The sequence below is a fragment of the Mastacembelus armatus genome, chromosome 22, assembly GCF_900324485.2.
Source record: "Mastacembelus armatus chromosome 22, fMasArm1.2, whole genome shotgun sequence".
Taxonomy (NCBI): Eukaryota; Metazoa; Chordata; class Actinopteri; order Synbranchiformes; family Mastacembelidae; genus Mastacembelus; species Mastacembelus armatus.
This window is the reverse complement of record NC_046654.1, coordinates 13,396,077-13,420,444: the sequence shown is the minus strand read 5'-3', so window position 1 is coordinate 13,420,444 and position 24,368 is coordinate 13,396,077. Positions and strand designations below refer to the sequence as shown.

General features: G+C 40.6%; 1 protein-coding gene across 1 annotated transcript in view; it reads left to right on the top strand.

Annotated features, from left to right (window-relative positions):
* The window catches only part of dlgap2a (discs, large (Drosophila) homolog-associated protein 2a), a 41,384-nt gene that overhangs the window by 11,910 nt on the left and 5,106 nt on the right, over positions 1-24,368 (top strand). The window contains exons 3-7 of the mRNA XM_026303722.1: positions 5,309-5,459; positions 6,462-6,678; positions 18,612-18,997; positions 23,653-23,741; positions 23,864-24,303. Of these exons, the coding sequence (XP_026159507.1) occupies positions 5,309-5,459; positions 6,462-6,678; positions 18,612-18,997; positions 23,653-23,741; positions 23,864-24,303 (1,283 nt within the window). The remainder of the gene's footprint in view (positions 1-5,308; positions 5,460-6,461; positions 6,679-18,611; positions 18,998-23,652; positions 23,742-23,863; positions 24,304-24,368) is intronic.

Sequence of the window (24,368 nt, the reverse complement as noted above, 5' to 3'; positions counted from 1 at the left end):
GAAAGTAAAAACTGTAATTACAGCTGCTATTCACACTCTGTTTTAATAATATAACAGTTCAAAAACTGTCCCAGACCTACTCTCCTAAAACAGAATCTTTTTCTTTCTGCAATTGCACCGCTGCACTAGTCATTTATAGAGATTGTATTCATGAGCCAAGGTTTGGGTGTAATGTAAAGATCACCATTAAAGGCCTTTTAGCTGGGATATGTAGAAAATATGGTTTATTCATTTACAGACACTTTGACACTACGATAAATCGAGACATGCTATGACAACTGACTTTATTTGATAACACTAATTAAAAGTCTCTTATTCTGATATTACCAGATAACTGATTATTTCCCAATTGAAGATTAAGTGCTGAGTAAACCTTTGTGCTTCAGATATTTTCTTCTATGCAGTGTGTTTTACTGAGGAAGGCTTACTCTACTGTGTAGAAAAACAAGTCTGGGTCTGCTGTCCATGCTGCATAAATTGCCCTGTGTGTCTGTTCTGCTTCTGGTCTGCACAAGCCCAAAGACAAATAATCTGCTATAAATTGTAGACATTATGCAAAGACAACCTTATATCTCACCTCACTGTAGAATGTGGGTAGTGACATTCACCTAGCTGCAATATAGTGACTGTTACACAGTCACACCAAGGCTGTGATACACATGCAAACACTGATTTCCTCACTCACATTGTCATAGCTCGTCTCATAATCCTTATGTAGCCAACCCTGTGTTGATTCCCATTCAGCAGAGGTTTTTAAATTGCTAGCCTACTTTATGGTACAGAAGGGCTTCTCACCTGCTAGCACAGAATCTGCCAGTGTTAACCTAACTCTGATGTACTTGCATACACACAAACAGAATTAGTGATGAGCATTGGTGGCAGTCTTTGTGATAATGGGAGAAGGAAGCAGGGCAGCACTGATCCTGATCCAGCTACTGTTGTTTATGCCTACATAATAAGCCAGATACTCATCCCAGTAGATAAAAGACAACAACTCGAATGCTATGAATTGTGATCAGGCAGGATCATAATGACATCTGTCACTGAAGATGCAATCATTTGGCCTTTTTAAGAGCTATTTCAGATTAGGGTGTAACATATGAGGCAGCAACCGTAAAGTATCTGCTTTTCTCACACCTTCCAAAACTTCCCCTGACTATCCGTTTTGAACAGCTGTAAACAGTGAATGATTTATGAGGATGCAACAGCAGGAACAGCTATCAGTTGCAGTTATTGTGCTCCAAGGCCCACAGAATAATGGCTTTCTCAGTGGTTAGACTGAGAGTCTGTTGAGCTCTGCTGAAAGGAAGATATTGACCAGCATGGATCAGGCTGTGTGGCCTACCTCTGAGTCCACTGATGGCAGCAGCAGCATTATTGAGTCTGAGAGAAGATTTGCTGTTGCATTCATTTTAAGCACCAGGAGTGTCCCCAAAGATGTCATTACTAAAGAGTCCTCATACTTGCCTGCATCTGCTCAAAGACTGGTTTAACGTGACACCTTTCATCTTGGATCAAATGGAGATGCATCTGTTTTTTATTTTTTATTTGTTTATTATAATTTTTTTTCTTGGTTTTGTGCACTTACTCAAATATATATTTTTATCACAACAAAGACCACAGTGAATGATTTAATAGTATTCATGGGAAATCTTCCATTTCACATTTACATACAAAGTTTTATTTCTATTGACATTTCAAATGTGTATTACTATTGGGTTGTCAGGAGAGCACTTGAATATTTCATCATTTGTTCAGTAGTGTGGCTATTTTCTGTGTTTATATTTTTGGCACTAGAGTGCTCTGGCCCATATTTGTTGTTCCACACATAAGAGGCACAACAAATGCAAGTGTCACCTGACATGAGAGGTCTCACACTATTATGGTTCATTGGGCTTTTTTGAGCTAGAATTAAATTGGATTGGAGACAGACGTGGCGTTTGTTGGATTTCCTCTGCTCTTGTAGCAATGTGATGTCCTGCTGGGGCATTCAGATGGGCCAAACACAAATTTGACAGCAGCGGGACCCTGAAGCAAATCATGTTAAAGTGAGAACAGGCTGTCAGGTTGTGTCACCGCCCTCCATCTTCCCTTCTTTCAAACTCTCTGTCGTGCTTCTGGTTGACAGCGGAGCCTCTTTGTCCCTGTCACCAATAAAGAATACATCACAGTCACAGGTCCACTGAGCTGGAACAGCCCGTGCACTGGAAATAAAGTTAGATGTCAATGATTGTCTTTAATTAATAATCATTTACACCCTCCACGCCCCCACACTCCATCCATTACAGCTTCACCCTCGGGTGCTGTGTACCCTGTAGAGCCGACAACTGTGATAAATTGAAATCGGCTTTTTTGTGCCATAGTATGACCTGTCAAAGATGTTTAAAGAATGTATTGATGATGATTGTAACTGAATGACATGTGGCATATTTTACTATTATCCATTAGCATAATGAGTGACTAGGCCAGTCAGTCATGATACACTATGTCATGTAGGATAATGGGTTGCATTGACACTCATGCACAGAAGAACATCAGCATCAATCTCCAGCAACTTAAGTTCTTTTTAAATGACTGTGGGCTGGGCTCTAAAAACCCCAATCCAATCAATCTCATCCATTATCTATCATCCATTAAAATAACTCACATTTGTTTGCCTCCCATGCATGATTAGCTTCTTGAGTCGCTATAATTAATCAAAGCTTATATTGGCAAAGCATTCGATAATTCTTGATTCGACTTAATGTAATTCAGATAGCAGTGGTATGAGCATTTCTCCCTTAGTTCTCAAGGTCAACGCGGAATTCCCGCCTTCGATCTGTGGCTCAGAGGGATGTGTTAAGCATAGTCAGGCTGCTTCTGTGGTTTTTTTCTTAAAGCTTTTAATTTCTGTCTCCTGTTGTTTCATTTTTTTTATTCTAAAATGTTCCAGCTGATTGTGTATGGCTCTGGATTTTTTTTTTTGGTACAAACAGACCGAAGAACTATATCTTTGGATTTCCTCTGCTTCGCTGTTAACCAATGAACCATATTCTGTGACAAAAAGAAAAGGTATTTGCAAATTTCCACATTCTGGACTAGCAAACATTAGCATTTTTGTCCTTATCCCCTCATTTTCATGCCTCAGAATTATCCTTTGTCCTTGCTCTTTCCCTGAACTGTTCAATCAAATTCCTTACTTCTTAGAAATTAGCATGTAGGAACTATTTTTGAGGCTGGGTTTTGTTTAACCACTAAAAGAGTGCTTTCACTGGCAGCATGAAAGGCAGAAAGTGTGAGATTTCCATTGCCCTTTGCCATCATATTGGCCGGTAATGGAAGTGCATTAGCACCAATCAGAGACATTAGATGAAATTTGCTGTGGCGTGATTTGATAAAGGGCCAATGCATTCTTAAAAAAGCCTCCCTTCACTCAACAGACAGACTCAACTAACAGACATCTGTACAGACACGGATGAGGGAAGTATGCCTTAGTTATGCCTTATTGGGCACACTTATATATCTCATCCTGTCAGCTAAAAGCTCAACTAAGTTTCACTGCTTGAGGAAGGATGTTAGTTGTTTTTTTTGTTTTTTTTTATTCTCATTTGGCTCAATTAAATGTAATTACCCACAGAGGGAAAAGATGTGGTGGTTTATGATGTATTGCCATTGTTTTTTTGTAGGCAGCATTTCATCATCCAGTGCTTTGTTATCATTTTTGGTTAGTACTGGGGCAGAGTGTGTGTGTATACATCCACTGTATAAACAGAACTCACAATAGATTCCACATCACATCATTTGTGTGTGTGTGTGTGTGTGTGTGTGTGTGTGTGTGTGTGTACATGTTTCATTTAGAGGACATTGCCTTGAACAGCCAGTGCTATCGCCCTCCTGAGTGTAACTGACATTCGTCAACTTTCATCATCACACAAAGACCGTGTTGTATCACCCTAATGTCTGCAGCACTTTGGTGAAAGCTCCTGAGCAAACAGTCAATGCACTGCAGATGCCACGCTCCTCAGATCCAGTTCCATTGGACTTGTGCCCAGTGACGTCACATCCATCCAACTCCCACTTGTGGGACCTAGTAACTCTGTTTTCTTCTCTACCCACAGCTCTTACCGCCTGGATAAAATCAACAGTGACATGCGTAACTACATCACCAATTTTGCTGCAGACTTAAGGTGAATACAGACTCAGTGCCTCCCCGCTCCTTGTCTCTCTGTTGCTGCCATGTTGCAGTGGTCAGACAGCAGAGCCAGCTGGCTTGCTGCCTTGCTGACATACTCAGTATTGGTGTCTCGCAGAGCAAACATTCAAGACCAGTCAATGAGAGGTCACCTGGGGCAATCTGCTCATAATAAGACATAAAGAATAAGACTGTGATATATGATATATGATATCTGATCAAGATAAATGCTAACTATATTTCATATTCAATATCAAAAAAACATATGTTTGGAGAGCTTAACCACATTAATTAAGAGAGATGATTTCTTCCTGTTTAAATTTCTACACCTTTATGACTTTCTTCAGAGTTAATCTGTGGATGTTTCTGCTCTGGGATGTTTTTGGATGTTTAGAAGGTTGATATTACTTTGCAAACATTCACAGCCTTGCTACAGCTTGACAAGATGGATTGGGGAACTTTTAATCACACTGGCATTTTCCTCGCTGCCAAACACCAGTGTTTATCTCTATAAAAAGCCCAGAAACTGCTTACTCATCCCTGCCTACCATTAGAAATAGATCTGGCATAGGGAACCTCACTCTGGTATTCCTAATATGACTCATATAGTATTCTGTAGTTGACTTAAAGCACATTTTTGTTCTCTGTTGGTCTTTTCTCCAGCAGATTTCTAACCAGGCATGGGTTTCTGAATATCTCTCCTGCCCTGCTGGGGTAGCACATTTAATTGGCCTGGCTGACACTGGGGCACTTTCAGAAGTGCTTGCTCACTAACTAGCTCCTGATTTGCATTTCTCTCATTTCCAAACATTGATTGGATGTTTCAGCACAATAGAAATCGAACCGCCTTTTTAAGGACACTGGTGAACACATCAATTAATGGGGGAGAGGAAGAGACAAAGAAAGAGAGAGGCTTGTCTCTCAGAAGACACAGTGCCATAACTAGTTTCCCTCTCAGGCTCAGTTTTCCCATGAGGCCCTCTGTGTGTAACACTACTTCACTGTTTGTGACATTATGTTACACCTAGTAAAATTGTGTTTATTAGTTCAATTATATGTGATAGATTTGCTTAAGGATCCATTTCCATTGCTCTAGTCCCAATTCCTGTCTGCTTCTCTTCTTCTCTCTCTGTTCAGTCAGAGCTACCACTTGCAAGCCACCAGGGACATGCACCCAAGCATCGCCCTGGATCCCTCTGCCAACTACAACTCTCCCAAGTTTCGCTCCAGGAATCAGAGCTACATGCGGGCCGTCAGCACACTCAGTCAGGCTAGCTGTGTTAGCCAAGTGAGCCAGGTGAGTCCGCACCTTTACAGGTAGAAAAGAGTTTGCATTCAAAATGGAGAGCACTGGTTCTTAGGTTGTGCTGAAGGACCTGGAGGAGGTCATTGGGAGTCTCCAGCAAAACTTAATAGAATAACCTCACCACATGTTCTCCATTTAAAAGTCCATTTAAAGAGCAAAACTGTCCCATTCATAATTTTCTCTCACTACAACTCTTTTTTATGTATTATTTTTAAAATAATCATCATCTGACTTCCTGACGGTATTTTCTGATGCTTATTTTACATGACAGTCCCGCACACATTGTTTATCTAGATAAATACAGGACTCCAATAGGGATTGTTGAGATATGCATCTCTCTCTTAAAGAGAGGCATATTGATTTGTGTAAAGTCCTAAACGCTCAACTAAACCCCTACTAATTCCAAATCCCAATAGAACAAGATGTTTATCTTTGATTTTTTTTTTTTTTTATATTGCCAAATGAGAGTGAAGTGATAAACATCAAACAGTCTATCCTCGGTAAAGAACTATTTGGAACATGTGAATCTCAAAGACGTTAAAAGATACCTCACATACATCTGACAGAGGAAACTGAGATAGTTCTTATCAAGAACAAAAACACCAAACTTTTTGACACAGTCTGACCTTGACATTAGAAAAATCTACATCACAATGTTTTCACACAGAACAAAAGCCACTGCAGCAAAAGAGAAAATCGGCTCATGGGTTATCTACTGGTGTGAAAATATAACAGACTAATTTCCAAGCACCACTCAAAAATTACAGTTTATGACATTATAAAAATGCATTTTTAATGTATTTGTGTGCAACGAGCACATCCGTTTGATTTCAAAAGCAATCCTTGATTTTGTTCTAAGAAAAGTAATAGAGAATGTAATGTCAAGTTTTACAACCAACCAATTAATTTCTCCAGAAAAATAAAGAAATATTTTCACTTGCTTAACAATGGAGAAAGCATGCTTATGGTTTTTGTTTCTCACAGGTGAGTGAAACAGAAATAAATGGCCAGTTTGAGTCTGTGTGCGAGTCAGTGTTCAGTGAGGTGGAATCTCAGGCCATGGAGGCTTTGGATCTGCCCGGCTGCTTCCGAACCCGTAGTCACAGCTACCTGAGAGCCATCCAAGCCGGTTACTCCCAGGATGATGAGTGTATCCCCCCTATGGCCTCCACCGTCACCTCCACAATCAGGTCCACCACAGGTAAGAGCAGTTAGATATTTAATATCATTTGCATAATATGTGACATACTGGATGTTGGTATTTATGTTTGCTTGAGTACAAGTGACAAACTGACACCGAAAGCTTACATTTGGCATTAAGTTGTGTAAATGGATGAATATAGAAGAGTTAGTGCAAACTGGTTGTGCTGTCAAACAGCTTCATATCTTTGCATGAATCACTCCTGTATTTTTCCATTGTTTTTGATGGACGTATGAGTACTGTAGCCTCCACTCGTGAGCTGTGCCAGTTCATCATACTGTATTTTGGATACAGTGCTTCATCTGCTCATCCATTGGATGCATCAGAGTAAAGCTATGAACCCTATTGAAAACCATGAATGGAAATTAGCTGAAACAAAAATCAGGTCAGAACAAGGACATCAGCTACCAGAATTTCTTTATCATGCCACATGGTGACACTTGTGAACGTGTTCACTTTATGGCAAACTGGGCAAAGAAATTATGTAATTACAATACACAAAGTATGCATTCTTTATTTGTAAGTCTAGTTTACACTGTGCTGCAAACAGCGAATACTATAAAACTTCTACACCCAGACTGTTAACATCAAATTTCTGTCATTGCAAAGCTCATGTTTACACAGAATGAGACCGCGGATAACAGATAATGTCAAGCTGACAATAAATATACCTGAAGTGCTAGTCACATATATCACGTATGGAAACTTGTTACAGTAATGCTGAACCTACTCAGCTGACACATGCATTTAATATCATACTTTGATTATAAACTGTAAGCTGCTGTTGGTTTCAACAATTCCCATGATTGCTGGATTCACAGAGAAAATGATACGTCCCTGTACAGATGAAGAATTTGGGAAGAAAAGAAGAAAAAGTGTCCGGACAAGAAGTCTGAGCGGATTCCACCTCTTTTCTACAGTAGATTCATGAACTAACAACATCAGATGGACTATAATAGGGAGGATTAGAGGTGTGGACATCTGGAGATGTGCTTATGCTCAATTCTTCATACGTATAAATGTTTGCTTACACTGCTTTCTCAGTAAAATCAAATATGTTTGCACTTTTATGATGCAAGGTTTGGTATGTGATGGCTTTAGCCGCTATGTTGGACATGGGGCAATCGGTGCTTCGAATCAATTGGTCAAACTGGACCTCACATTTTCAATAGGGTTCATACTATACTTCCTGATTGATGAGAAAATGTTTGGAAGCTTTGCTCATCTTTGCCTCTTTTCATTGCACAAAGTACACATTTCTTGACCTTGACTGAAAGCAGAAGAGCATGCAAAGATTGTTCTTACACGTCATTGATTAGAAATATTGTCCATTTACTGTGATGTGTTCCCAGCACTAAGAGTTTCAGCTTTGTGCATTGAAAAGGTGTGAAGACTGCATGCTACAAAATTAAGTTTGAGAAGGCAGTGTAAGCTATGAACAGATATGAGTCAAAATGGGAGCACTTTAACACTGTAATGAATAATGACATCATGGATTATTAAAATTATACTAGTATACATCTGGGTCAGTAATAATAAGGGTAGCACTTTATTATTGGAGATTTATGCTGTTATCTTATTTTGACTCATGGCATTTAGTGCATGACTTGATGTTACCGCTTTATGGCAATAAAAAGCACATTTTCTCCAGCTGCTCACACCTGTGGCCATAATACAGATGCATATTTACATTTGTCTTCCAGACAGAAATTATGTGCAGGAAGACTCTTGTTTACCCGACCACACCAGAATACATGAGGATTTGGCAGAAACAGCCCCTTTGGCTCATGATGATCTAGGCTGCCCCATCAGAAGAGACAGGCTTTACCAGCAAGATAACATGGGAGCTACAGCCAAACCATTGTCCGGACCACCAGTTTCTCCAAGTCTCTTCAGATCACCCAGATCTAGTGCCCCTGAACGGCCATCACCGAAAGCCATCCAGGCCAGTATCAAAGAATCAGCTACTTTGGCTGCGGCTATCAGCATGCAATGGAAGGAAGAGGTCTCTGCAATGCGTCGAGAGCTTGCAGAACTCAGGAGGGACCTCTGTAAAGAGCTCCGTGCTTTCAACAGTAATTTCAACACTTTCACGCAACATTACAACACATGGTCTCCCCAGGGTGGCAACATGACAGCTGCAACGGGAGTAGGTTTAGGTGGGAGGGTTGGGACTGGGACAGGAAATGAGCCAGCGGCAAGGATAGGGGCAGGGATAGGGGCTGGTTTAGGGGCAGGAATAGGGGCAGGGGCAGGAGCAGGGGTTGGTTTAGGGGCAGAGGCAGGGATAGGAGTTGGTGTAGCGTCAGGAGTAGGGGTTGGTATAGGGGCAGGGGCGGGGATAGGGGTTGGTGTAGGGGGAGGGGTAAGGGTAGGAGTAGGAGTAGGGGCAGTAGGACTTGGAACCTCTGCAGCTGATAGAGGCACAGAGGGAGCAAGAGAAAAGAAACCCCAGGTGTCTAAAGTGTCTGTGGGGACTCAGGCCAGAAGCAAGGTCTTGGTCCGGCAAAGTACCGCAGATGCAGCTGTCAATTGTCCAGAAGAGAAGGAGGACAATAAAGGGGCTCGTCGAAATCTGCCAAAACAGCTCTCAATGGACCCAAGCATTCTCGCCTGTCCGCAATCAATGTATGTGGAGAGTGCTATTCCCCTTTCTTTAGATCCGATACTTCCAGATTCTTTTAGAGCAGTTCATCCAGAGCCTTTTGACTTGACTGCTGTGGTCTTTGGAGCTAAGCCAGAATCTGAACTAGAAATACCAGACCACACAATTGTGAGTTCATCTGGTATGGTCACAAATGAGCCAGTCATCACTGAGGGTACAGTGGCACTTTCATCAGAAAGAGCTCCTGAGTGCCCTCAGGGTTCAGTGACAGTGGAAGAAGAAATGCTAATCACTTCAGAGTTAATGAATGTAGACCCAGCGAATGAGACCCATTTACACCCTGAGCCATCCCACCCAGATGATATGAAGTCACCAGAGAAAGAACAAAGTGAAACAGCTGAGATGCAGATACTACCATATCCAGTCCCTGTAGTTACTGTGTCTCCACCAGAGGAACATGATTATGACAGTATGTCAGATTCAGAGTGTGTAGAGCCCGTCACTGTGGAGAAGTCAGATCCAGTGTTTCAGGACTCAGCACTTGCATCACATTCAGGATTACAAGATTCAGATCCTCCTGACCCCAAAGAACTGGAACCAAAACCAGTGGATTTACCCATGGCATCTTCATCTGACGAAATTAATCAAGATCCAGTCTCAGTTTGTAATGCACCCACACTTGATCTTGATACTGTTGTACCATGTAATTTAGAGACTGACATTACATGTCCATCCATTGTTGTATCAGAGTACCTGGACACCGACTCTCCTGCAAATTCAATAGACTGTGAAACAAATCCAGATCCAATTATTACCCTCCAAGATTATCCTTCTGATCCTTTCCCGGAGCAAGTGTCGTCTGTTTCAACCTTTGCTTCTAGTTCTGTAGAAACTCAATCAAACTTTGAATCTGAGTCCCAAGACTCAGAATGGCCACCTCTTCCTGAACCACTGGATACTACTCCTATATATCATGCCGATCTGGTCCACTTTGACTTAGTCATGCTGACTTCCTTAGATCAAGATGATCTTGACTCAGTGTTCATGGACCCTGAACCAGAGCCATTTGATCTGAGTGTTGACTCTGCATCTAATGCAGAGGATTTAGACCCACCTTTATACCAATCAGATCTCCCAAGTTCACCTGGACCTACTGTTGATTCTGCCATACTAGATCCATCACACTCAACAGAATCCATCTGTTTTGACCCAGGTGTGGAGCATTGCCTAGCTCATTTGCCTCAGGATGTAGCCTTGGAATTACATGAAATCCCACTACCGCAGGTCACTGTCACAATATCCCCTCCAAGTTCAGTATCCCCAGATACATCACTGGAAATAGATTTTGGACCCATAAGTCCAGTCCCAGATCCTCTTCCACCAGATATAGAATCATCACCGCCAGCTGTTGCAGACATACCCTCAATGGACCTGGGACACATGGAGCCAAATGTTGTGATTGCTGAGACACTGGAGTGTATGGCTCTATCCCAGGGGTATGGAGCACTTACAGAAGAAGAGACCACAAGCAGTCTGGAGAGGTCCTCAAATGAGCAGGCCTTTCTGTGGTACCGGTGGCAGAAGAGGGGCCATAGAAGAGAATCAATGCGTAGGAGTGCTAGTGTGGAATTATGGAGCAGTAGATATGAGTACAACAGTGCAGAAATCACATATGTGTCTCTCACACTATGAGCTCATACCTCATTCTCAGCAGACAAAATGTAGCTCAAAGTATATTTATAGCTCATGGTTTGTAGCTGCCAGTACACTGTAGAACATCACGCAGATCTAAATGTCATTGCAATGATCATTGGTATTCAAGCAAGGACAGTCCTACACAAACCTGCAGTAATATTCCAGGAAAAAATGATTGCTAATGAGAGAGCCAAGTGCATGGACTGCAAGAATGTGGTGAACCCTCAGTGGTGACAAAATTACTGAAAAATAATGCTTCAAAAACATTTGCTGAAAGCAGTATGAACTTCTCTGAAACTGCTGTCACCAATGGTGTGAATCATCCTCCTGGAAGGTGCTGTTTATGTGGGTATGGCATTTTTAGTTCCTGGATACACTGCGAATAAAAGTTCTTGGTCAATGGAGTACATCTATTTTAAGAGACTCTTCTGGAGCTCTGTTAGAGACTATGGACAGGATGGTCCAGCACTTACAAGGTCTAGACAGTCCTCACAGTGACGATGGAACCTTTCCTTTCCTTGACTTGTCTTGTTTTGAGCTCTCTGCTTATTCATTCTGAAGTGGAGTGAAGTAAATCATGGCAGTTATCATATAACTATAAAGACAATACTGTTTACAATGTGAGCTGTTGGATGGACTCTGCAGTGATAAAGAAAGGGAAATGATGCTTTTGAAAAATGTTTGCACAATCTTAGATGGCACTGTAATACTGTACTGTTAATTCACTGGGAAAATAGCAAACATCATTTAGACTCAAATATAATTACAAAAAAGTACAGTCACGTCATGTAGCCTCTATGTAGACACAACCTCTTTGCACATACACTTTGCTACCAAACATACAGCACCTACGTATACATATGTGTTGGATAAGAAGTATAAAGATAACCTTCCTTAAAAAAATAGACAATGAATCATGATTAAATTTGAATAATAAACTGACTGTAGTAATAACAGGCCTTCATAAGAGGTGATAATGTATTTTTTACTGTAAAATATTACCTTAATCCTCAGGAATCAAAGACTGAGAATGTAAGTGTAATGACATGTCGCTCGCATTCTGTTTCTTCCTGAAAAGATATGTACATCATGATGTGGGGTTTTTTTTTTAATATGTGTGACGCTGAATGATGAACATGGTATTGTTATGGTGCATGACAGATAGCCTCAATATTTTGTGCATTTCATATGCAGTGCCTCATTGAACATGAACAGTATTTGGTTCTATACGTAGTTTCATTTTGATATTTAGTGCATAGAGAGGAACCTACATACCACAGACGACACAGAATTCTGTTACCAGCACTGAACAGCAGAAAAGCCAGGAAAATCACAAGATATATCTGTCCTATCTGTCCAATTAATGGGCCCTATATGGAATCGCCCACTGAAGTCTGTGCTGTAACAAAGTGCACTGAAACAAAAAGGATGTTTCAGCTGCACATCAGTGAGCTCCCAGAAAACAATTTTCAGGTGTTGTTTTGAATTTAATTTGTGCAGAGTACTTTATAAAAGTTTGCTAAATTGACTGAATCTGAAAGGTTTTGAAAGAGGTGGGAAGTTAATTAGGTTGTATTGGTGTGTTCATTCTGCTGTTATCTAAAAGTAAAACACAATTTAAACTGAACCACAGTGACATTATATTTATTCACAAATATAATCTGAAAGAAAACTTCGTCGGGATTGGAGGACGCAATCAAAGATATTGGTATATAACAACAGGCCTGTTTTCATTGTGAACTTTACAACAAGGGGGTGAAATTTCTGCCTAATTGAACAAAGATTTTGAAGGGCAAACTACGTTATATGCTGGGATGACCTGTGTTTTTCATAACACAGTATTTGCTGTTCGCTATATGCTATTAGACCTCAAACAACATGCTAGACAAATGAACTGCCCAACTGTACATTAAAAAAAAATGCATAATTTTAAATTACTGCTTGGATTACTTTCTATACACATTTCATAACTATTTCAGAACTTCATAAATTTCAAGGAGCATCTAGTAGTGGGCAGAAACACAACACATATTATGATCTGGGGTGTTTATATGCTCAACTGTTTCCGTTGCTAGTACTTTTTAAGACAAGTCTAAGTCTAGCAAAGTAAAAAAAAACTTACACAGTACCTCTAAATGAAGGCAAAAATTTGAATATCTTTGATTCTTTAAAGAATGTATTCTTAACCCATTTTTTTTTCAAGTATTTTTTCAAGTATTGCCTTTATTGATTGCCTTTATTTAATAAGCAAGGAGGTACTTGAACTTAAGCAATTGCTATTTTCAAAACACATACTGAATTTATGACCCAATAACATGTGCATTCAGTGGCCATTCACACCACACTGCTAATACGTTTAGTTGCCTGGTCAGTGCAGGTCACTGCAGCTGTAGCTCCATGCACATCATTACTAATCCTCTATAATTAGACTGGATGTTGAGGTGAGTGAGCATTCGTTTGATTAAAGTTGGGAGCAGCACTTTGAGGTAATGCAAGTTAAACCAAACCAACCCCAACCACAGACTGTGGTTGTACAGTATCAGCCTAAAAATGCTATACTATAAACATCTGCTGTGTATAATGTGAAACAACTTCATGAGGAAATAAACAGGAGATTACGTTATCCAAAATGCCCTTAGTCTGACTGATTTAGGTGCTCTGCTGTATGCTTTGAGACTATTTTAAGAACAATGTCTTGGTTTCTTCTTTGTTGTGATTTTGCCAACATGATTGATTTTTGCTCTGTGTCCCCCTTTGGTCACTCTCTGTCCCCACTCTGCCTTCTGTAATGTTAAGAGACTGTGCTGCATGTTTGGGCAGATATGCCCACTCTTCTGAATATCCACCCACTCCCTTGTTTTCAGGGATCCAGTTCTGCCTCCCCTACACCTGCAGCACTGATCGGACTCCCCAGCAACCCCCAGGTAAATCTGCTACCTGGGGAATCCTCCATTGCTCCATTTCAATGTGCAAGTTAATGTATTAATGAAACATTAGCTGTTTTGTGGTAAATTAGGCAGAAGTGAGTAAAGTTAAGGAAGAGGTGTTCCTCCTAAAATTGTAATAATATAATAATAACAACAATATTATTATTATTAATAATAATAATAATAATAATAATATCTAATAATATTTACTCACACATTCACAGAAAGCATCAAAGCCACTAAATGAAAAATGAACCATGATTCACAATGCAGTGTAGACAGTGTGATGCAATGTGAGTTTATATGATAAATAACACATTATTTTCTCAGAAAAGACTTATCTCTCTGTTACTTATGGAACTTGACCAGTTGTCAGTATCTTCCCCCTGAGTTCTGTAAGCACAGTTATTTGTTATTTGTGCTTCACCTTATAGCAGCTCGATTGACTGGAAGATGCAGCTGCTCTCTAAATCATCCTGTTTTCTTTTTTTGTTCCAAGAGACAGTAGGTGTTGAGACTGCTTTTTCTGCTGTCACTTGACATATTTACAATTGTGTCACTTGCTCAAACCTGCTTTCCAACATCCTTCCATCACAAAATCTGAAATGTCACATAAACACAGACACACAGGCACACCACCCCCTCATGTTTCTATTATTAGCTCCCATCGGGTATTTTAGTGATCTATCCAGTCGTCAAGAAGACGATTTGTATTCTTGATGAGTGAGGTTAAGGCCACAGTGACATGCAGATGCTAAGCCCTGTCTGCCACCAGGAGTTGAAACAGAGTCTCCATCACCAACTGAAGCACAGTTGGTGATGAAATGACTGTATTTACTCAACAGGGGTGTTTTGCTTGTTGGGACACTGTTCGGGACACTTTTAACTATAGCCAAGGTTGGTTAAGTAAGTCTGAGTAATGACTCATCCGGTCTGGGCTATTGTTGGATATTTTTATATTAAATTTTTTATTGTTCCTGTCTGCGACACTCGTGACAGTGCCAATAATGTCATGCACCATTCATCTTCCTCAAACTCCCTCCCTCTATCCAGATCATTTACATATCCTTAAAAGCCTTTTGATTTTCCTTTATGGTGATAAATCCAATCGGGAAGAAAGACTCTTAACGATGTATCAATCAGCCCCCCCCCAACTCCACCTCCATGTTAGCATACACGCCTAGGCCTAGACAGATAGATAGACTGAGAGGCCCTAACAAAGATAGAGTGTTTGAATCACTGCCTTTGTGACTCACGTTAATCAGCGTCACTGGCACAGTGGTAGTTGTGTGTGTGTGCGTTTGTGTGAAAGAAAGAGAGAAAGACTAAATACAGTATTCACGCTGAATACACTTAGCCACCTCTAAAGATAACTCTCATTGACATACGTCTTTTACTGTACTTCCTCAATTGTTTCTTCAAAACCCAGCCTGGTATTTAATTTTTTTCTTCGTGCTAAATTATAGCATATGTTATTTTGCTTGTTTACATCACAAACATAATCTCTCAAACTTTTTTCATTTCATCGCAATTTGATCAAATTAAATTTTACCTTGAATGCCAAATTAGTTGAATGCCTACGATATGACCATAAATTACTTTACGTGATGTTTCACTGTCTGAATAAATCTTGGTGAGTCTTGATATATGGTTTGGTCATTATTCCTTTATTAATAAAAGTGATAAGTCTGCTTTGGTTAGCGCCTACTTATTTCTCCCCAGTCATGTGTGCTCCCTTTGCAGTGGCAGGTCACCTGGTTTAGGAACCAACTAAAATGGAGTCTAAACAAAGGACCTCTCAGAAAGATAATTATCGATAATAACACAGGGCAAGTTGTTATTGTACTGTGGTGATATGAATTCATGGCCAGATTTGCAATGAATAAAATTATGTAGAACTACAGTGAACACACATTGGTCTCGGGGATTTTGGGGCAGTTGCCCTGTTTGTCTAGTTCGTAATCAACCCTGAGGTGACTATTTTGCTAGTTTACAAATTTTTAGTAGGTGAGTGAATGAATGAGTGAGCAAGTGAGTACTGGCAGTAGCCTGTTTTTATCCAGACATCCATTATCTAACACTTACCCTGGCACATCCCGGGACACAGTGCGGGGGGCTGGAGCCAATTCCAGCTGACAGTGGGCGAGAGGCAGGGTACACTCTGGACAGATCACCAGTCTGTCACAGGGCTGACACATAGAGACAGACAAACACTCACTACAGGCAATTTAGAGTCACCAATCACCCTAACCTGCATGTCTTTGGACTGTGGGAGGAATCGGGAGTAACTGGAAAAAACCCACACAGAGATAGAGAGAAGATGCAAACTCCACACAGGAACAGGATTCTAACCCAAAACCTTCTTGCTAAGAGGCAAAATTGCTAACCACTCCTCCACCAAACCACCTGTTCACTACAGATAAAATCTAAATGCTGAATAATACTGTCACTGCCAAGATGGGTGCAAGAATTATGACTCCCCTTTGTGCGGCTGGCTGGCTAATAATGGCTCTATTTTGGTCCTCCTGCTGAATCATGCCCCCTGAATAGGTCAGCTCTTTCCTCCCTTGATCTCTTCCCTCTCCCTGATTTATCCTTGCTCTTCGTCTCCTAAACACACACAAAACCCTTTCACTCACCCTCTTCTCCTGTCACACACATCCGCTCTACCTTCTGTTTCACGTCTTACCTCTTCATCTCTGTTGTCTTTCCCTGTCTGTCTCGTTCTTTATTAATGCTACTTCATCTACCAGGAGATCATTTTGTAGCTGGACAGAAACATGAGCAACATCAAGTCCCTGGAGCAGAATGCTTTTCATAGACCAGACATCTGTAGCTATCTATAAACACGAGCAAAATATAGGTGAGAAACAGGCCAAAAGGTGCTGCAGGTTTGAAATCTTTCAAAAACAAACCTTTCCCATGTTTCAGACTGTGTGTTTGTTCACTGACTGTGTAATTGGGTTAAAATGCCATTAGTTCTGTGCCAAAACTTGTGCTCATTAGAACTCAAAATAGATCTGATTCTTGGTCTTATAAGGACTTCCTTAATTGCTTAGTGTGATGTAAGCATTTGTAAGACAGAACAAGAAACAGAGTTTGACATGGTTTGCCCCTTTGTCAAGGAAAATGGTAACCCCTAACTTAACCTGCGGTGTGACTTACTTATCTTCCTCTTCGCCTTCTTTCTGTCTTGCGTTCTTGGCTCCGAGGTACCCTGGCACCCTCTCAGCTTTGATCAGAACACAAAACACAGCTTGTGCTTCAAATATTTCAGCCTGTAACTGCGCCTAGCAAGCTTTTTTTCTCAAAAACGTGTTTGAAAATGAAGACCCATCAAAGCCTAGAAGGCACTCATGACCCATTCCTCAGCCTGTCTCTCTGTGGATTAAGTCCATATTCTCATTTGCACTTGAAAGAAAATAATCCCCCATTTTTCTGTCATGAAATGGACAGAATAAGTAGATGAGAGTTGTCAGCCTTTCTTCAGCAGTACCTCCTAACCAGGATCCTCCACACTTGAGTACTGTTGATTATGTCTCTAGTTTTTCATCACCCATGTAAGATGAGCATCTCGGTCACAGATGTTCTTTGATGTTCTTTCTCGCTATGTTGACTTAATCATTATCCAAAAGAATATGATCATAACCTTTAAATGGTCCCCGCATTTTCAACCGTTCCTTCCCTTATCTGAGCACTGAAAGTGAACAAAAAAAAAAAAAAAGACGAACATGTTCCTGCACTCAGAGAGAGGCAAATACACCACTTAAACAGAAAGTAGGCTACCCACTCAGCCAGGAACTTAGATCAGTAAGAGGATCAGCAAAAACACGAAAAAGACAAATGTAAAACTCACCTTGTAAAATTTGCATAGTTTTTGCTGAGACATTTCTACACAGCAGCCAGCTATATTTTAGCAGGTTGTAAAACAAATGGTGTTATTGCTCAATGTCCCCTCATCTCATACAGTATATTAGCTCACCACATATGCTAATGAAGTGATTAAGTAATTAAAGTCAATTAATTAAGCAGCAACATTCGTACATTAAAATTAATACAGCTATGAAAGTGTATCGTGAGCTGATCCTGCAAACACCGTCCTACTTTCATAAATAATAACTAGAGCTCTGAAAGTGTATTATGCTGTGGCTGAAAATAGTCCCCAACAAATGTGCTGTTCTTCCTGTTTGAGTTATGTTTGCTAAAACTGACGGTGCCCAGCTGTTTTAGGAAATTACTCAGCCTATTTGAATGTATATGTTTATGACCCATTTTTAAATATTTAACTTGGAAAAGATGAGCCTGAGGCTGAGTGCTGCAGGTAAGGTAAGGAAGCTGCAACATTTTGCAAGGTGGACTAAGGCATTGGTGTTTTGGTCTTGTAACTGGGGGTTGTTGACAGTACTAACGACACAGAACATCTCAAATCTTGTCTTTTATGGCATGTGTGTAATGAGATAGTAACTGACAATAAGAGGTTCTGTCAATATTATTTTAACTTTCATAACATAATTTCTAAAGGATGATGTGAAAGACTGGAGGGAGTACTGATTTATGACTTTGTACAAACTTGGTTGTAAGTCGATCATCTATAGGGATACAGGTTAGTCTAATGACTATTATACATGGATTTATAGTGGATAGCGTATAGTTTAAGTAGCTGAATAGACTTTTAATTTTAATAAATGCTTTTCCATCTTTTTCAGCCATCACCTACACACCTAACTACAAGAAGACCCCTCCTCCAGTCCCACCACGCACCACCTCCAAACCCCTTATCTCTATCACAGCCCAGAGCAGCACTGAGTCCACCCAGGATGCCTACCATGAGGGAAGGCACCCTCATGGTGGGATGTGGGCACCTGATGGTCTCAGCCTGGGGCTGAGCCCAGGCAGGGTCCTCTATAACTCCACTGACAGCCTGGACAGCGCCAAGGCTGTGACTATAGCCATGGAGGCAGCTGGAGTCATGGCTGGAAAAAGACACCCATCCACAGACAGCCACAGCTCAGTGCTGACTTGTGACAAGGCTATCCTTGTATCCAAGGCTGAGGAGTACTTGAAGACACCTCGATCATCTATAGGGATACAGGTTAGTCTAATGATGAAAAGGTCTCATATACTAGGCTAGGAATACTATTCTTAATTAATACAGAGTACTCACACACACATACATTCAACTCTTAAACAGTGCTCCCTTTTTCAGCAGCTAAAAATAGCAGGAGTGAGTCATCTTACCGCAATCCATCAATTGAGATTCAACTCGTGCTGGAGAAACGACAGTTCACTCCGTTCATTCACTTTCTCGCCACTGTACTTTTTTCTCTTTCTGTCCGGTCACGTTCACACTCCCTCTCCCCTCTCCCCTCCCTTTTTCCTCACCTTCTTCTTCCTGTATGTCTTTGTCTCTCTTCACTTTCCACTGTGTGATCTTACACATTTGTAAGGGAGTAGTAATTTTGCTTTTTTTACTCCCTCTTCTCCACATTTACTTTCCTGTTTATCTATACTCCTGTACATCTATACAGCCCATCCCATACTCAGCTTTTATTCTATTTCCGACACATGGATCTCTACATTCACATATTTACTCACTTCACGTGGCTTGAGTGGTCCTGGGCCCACCTAGATTGAGCACAGGTCCACCCAATCACTTGTTTTATTACACATGGGGTCAAACGTGCTCATCTAATATATGTATATCAACCTGAGACCAGAAAAAATTTTAAAAAAAACATTTGTTTTACCTTTTCTCCAAATATCACCAGAGCTAAGCTACAGTGGTTTGGTATGTGACAGTACAGAGACCTGTAGTTATTGCACTACGCTTAATTTAATTTGCACCCACACTATGATTTCAGGGTTCTGCCTGTGCTCTGCTGACTGTCCAGTTTACTTAGACCAGTGCAAAGTTTAAACTTTTCTAATATTTGAAAAAAAAAGCCATGTCACATCATTAATCTCATCCTCAAGGTGTTTGAATGACACTGGGCACTTTTGAAGTTTCTTGCAAAATAAATGAGGTGCAACTAAAAGGGTAATTGCTGTGTTTTTTTATGGAAGAAAGTCCTCAGGCTCAAGATCAGTCTAATACCCAAATTACACTGAAGCCACTGACTGTAAGTTGTTGCCACTGGGGAGTCAGCCAGCAAATAAATGATCCTTTCAAAGTTAATTGATCCTGCTACATTCACTGCACTGCATCACATACAAACTCATACAGTATATCCAGAATCAAGATTGGAATGATGGACCAGCAAATACTAAAGTGCAAGACACAAATTCACAGTGCAGCTAAAAGTGAAACTACAGCAAAAATGCATATGTTTAAAAAAAAGCCTGTTACCTGGTAAATAGAAGATTGGACAAAAAAAAACCAAACAAAAACAATGTTTTCGCCACCATCCATATGAAAACATCCAAATGTAACCTCGTTCAAACAATGTAGTAGCTTTAAGGGGAGACATTAGTTTAATGTAAATGCAGGTTTTACAGCAGCCAAGTTACATTAATTGTAACGTGCTTCATGTAAACATAGTGATTCACACTGACATGCTAAACACCAACTCATCATGTATTCATTCATTTAGTCTGTAAGATTTCCAGTGTTTACTATCTGACTCATTTATATATCCGCTGGTATGATTTCCTGTTTTACTCGCTTCACCTTCCACATCATTAATGAGCAAATAATCATTTCTCGGAATCTTAGTACCCAACCAACAAACAATATTTACAGTTTCTGCTGCCTGTTAGTCAAGGTCAGGTCACTTATCAAAGCATTATCAGGCCACCTACCCACACTAATGTTAAATAGCAGAACTGCAATGACAAAATCCCATCATCATGGCTCACCAAACAAAATGCAAAATGCAATTAGGGCATTGCTTTTCTAAATCAGCATGCATATAGCTCTTTTTTTTAGCTCAGGGTAGCTTGCTGTGGATAAGAGAAGTCTGTCTGTATCTGAAAGTGACAGAGAATTATTTTGGCTTCACTGGCTCCGTTTGTGTATGTAGAGTCTGTAAGTACTTTCAATTAGCAAACATTTGCAGAAACAGTCCAAACAGACATAGATGCAGAAAAGGTAGCTTTTGCCTGGCAACATCATCTCCCAGAAACTGCCACCGCCACTTTTAGAGATTAACAGAACATACAGTTGTATGAGGTAATTGGAGGTGAGGACAAGGAGCTCGTGACCTCAACATTTCTTCTGGGAATTTAGAGGTTTGGTTCACTTAAAGGTGCAATGTGTGCAAGGTTCTTGCATTTGCACGCAAATGGCAACATGATAATAAATACTGTACTCCGTTTCTGCTAATTGCTCTAAATATTTCATATTAAACCTTTACAAAATGTTGCCGTTTCTATCCATATGCTGCTCTAACTTCTTGCCCATGTTGTTGCCATATTAGCTCTGTAGCCATTTCAGTAACTAAATGGGATGACGATAATGTGTTGCAGTAAGCAACTCTTGGGATGTTGCAAATATTGATTTATCTATGGTGCAGAATGCTTCATTTGACCTCATTATATCACATGGCTAATTAGTCTGTTTCACGTACTACTGGAGGTATAATTAACCTGAATTAGCCTGGCACTGTATTGATTTGGTGTTTTGTTTTTCCGCCATCTACTGTACCTCAGGAGGTCAATATGTTATTAATCTTTGGTCTTTGACCTTGTGGATTTGGTGAAGTCTTGACTTTCCATAGTCCTTAGAGACCACCCTAAAGCTGCCTTAGGTGCAATTTTGCTAAATTGCCACGTTTTAATTGCAGCAATAATGAGCATGTTTAAAGAGGAAGTCAAAGCTTTTAACCTTAAACACAATTATTGGCTGGGATAAGTCACCAGGTGGTGTTTGGGTGTTTCGGGCAAAAGGCAAAGGGGCTCTGCTCAACTTTTTGCTGATGCTCACAGTTTCCACACCTGTGCTGATGTTTTGACTGTGATTCTTGATGCAGTGTGGGTATTTATATACTGTATGTGTATGTGTGTGTGTGTGTGTGTGTGTGTATGATGGTATGTGTGTACGCACACCAAAACATCTTCAGGGTAAGTAAGCCTATTTGACGTACAGTAAATCTCCCAGCCTCTTGGATGTTTTGTCTTTCCTTCAGTCCTCATCCATCACAGATATGAAACTCATTCTCTTTTAACGAGGTGAACTTTGCTCTGCTTCTAACACAAAGTAATGGAGGTCACCTCAGCAAGCGGCTCCGCACTCATTTCCTCGCTGCTAACAGCTTCTCCCAAACAGCCTGTCAGAATACAAAATGGCTCTCCAAAAATGTCACTCCTCAGTTTTAATACTGACCACTCCACACCAAAACGTAGGGCTGACATTTCCCCACAGCAGAGGCATGCCCTATTTTGAACCAATGCTTTTGCTTCACACTCATAGTCATAATACTACATTGAACAAAAGATTTACGTCAACACTAGTGACCTGCGATCATTCTGAGGCAAAGCGAGGAATGATGTTCCTTTAAAACAGAGATATGCACTTTTATACATGTGTTTTCATTCCAGCCCATGTTATAAAAAACTGTCTAAAAAGCATAAAGAAAAAGTGAATTTAGGAAAGCTATGTTGAAAAATAAAGAAATGGCTCCTACCAGCAACTATATGTCTCTCTCAATATCTGGCCACTGTGAACCATCAAACTTTTGATTTGCAGGCCAGTACGATCGCATACAGTCACAGTGAAAAATGGTTCAGTGGGCACTAAAAAAGAAATACACAAAGTGCAAAAGAAAAGAAGACTGCAAGAGCAAGCCAGCAGGAAACTGTGAATGCAAGACAAGGAAACAAGTGAAAAAAAAAAATTAATAAAGCAAGAGATGAGAAAATGGAAACACAAGGAGGAAGTGACAGACAGAAAATTATGGCAAAAATGGTGCTCACTGACAGGGTTTCCATAGGGCCAGTAAAACATGGGGCCCCTGGGAGCAGTGCAGGCAGCGTTACAGAGTTTCTGAGTGTAGGCTCCTGGATCAGAAACGTTGCCATGACTCACCCTTCCCATTCTATTATATCCACCAATCTGTCACTATGTAATTTAACACACAACAGTGAAGTATTACTGCCTTCTAAAGTTGATTTGATTAACTTGTTAGCAAACAGTTACCTATTTCATTTTATTACTGTTTGTAATGTATTATAGTTTCTACCTCTAGTAGACATGGACAACATTAGCATTATCATGTTTTTTAACACCCGATGAAAAATATCTGACTGAGCATAAGAGTGCTACTCTCCGTTCCCCAGCTAGGTGCTAACTTTGTCTACCAGTTTGCAGCATTGGTAATAAATCTCTATGGGCTCATTATTACAAATGACCTCTTTGACATTAAACATTATTATTTGACCTATTGTTCATGTACATACATTGATTACTGCAGGTATAATCCAGTAGCAAAATAATTACACATATGAAAATTATGGACATTTCTAAGGAAGTATAAATAAATGTTTCTAACAAAAAACTATGTCGTTATACAGTATGCAATATAACATACAACAAATCCTCTGTCATTTTTTTATACTGATTTCTATAGAAACCTAAAATCCTCTGCAGGAAGCCTTTTCAGTCTTGTTGCTATTGCAATGTCCATGAATGATCCAGTTTTTACTTCTTGACAGGCCATGTCCAGTCACCAAGCAGTAAACCCAGAAGCACTGCTGAATCTTAGCTCACATAATGAAGAATCACTGTTTTGTTTTATCATTTCTTTGCATTAGGTGGAAGCAGCCACAGACTCTGAATCTGAAAGCAAAGGTTTGCCGGAGTACCATTCTGTTGGCGTCCAGGTGGAGGATGACAAGAAAGGGTGAGATAACAGTTCTACCATCACTAGTAAAGATCAGTTTGTAGTTTTGAGCTCACTGTTATAAACTCTCACTGTTTTCTTGGCCTGAGTACATTCATCTACGCCTTTCGTCCCCATGTCAGACATGGTAGGTTTAAACGCTCCAACAGTGTGACTGCAGCTGTGCAAGCTGACATGGAGTTGGAGGGCTTCCCTACCATGGAGGACAAGGGCTTGCAGTTTGGTGGGGGTTTCCAGCGTCACTCAGAGCCCAGTACGCCCACCCAGTATGGGGCGGTGCGAACTGTACGCACCCAGGGGCTCTTCAGCTACCGTGAGGATTATCGTACCCCTGCTGAACCCCCCAGCCCCAGAGAGACGACCAGTGAGGCTACCTGGCAGCTGGAACCCCCCTCCCCACGGGAGAGTGCGGCTTCATCAGGCGAGTCGGGCAGGGTGTCCCCCTCCTTACGGAGGGATGGGAGCTGGTTCATGCAACTGCTTCACACAGAGACCAAGAGGATGGAGGGGTGGTGTAAAGAGATGGAGTCAGAAGCTGAAGAGAACGACCTCTCAGAGGAGAGTGAGTTTATGTTGAAAGTTTCATGTACAGTATGCTGTATGCATGAAGGCTGCTTCTGTGCAGGC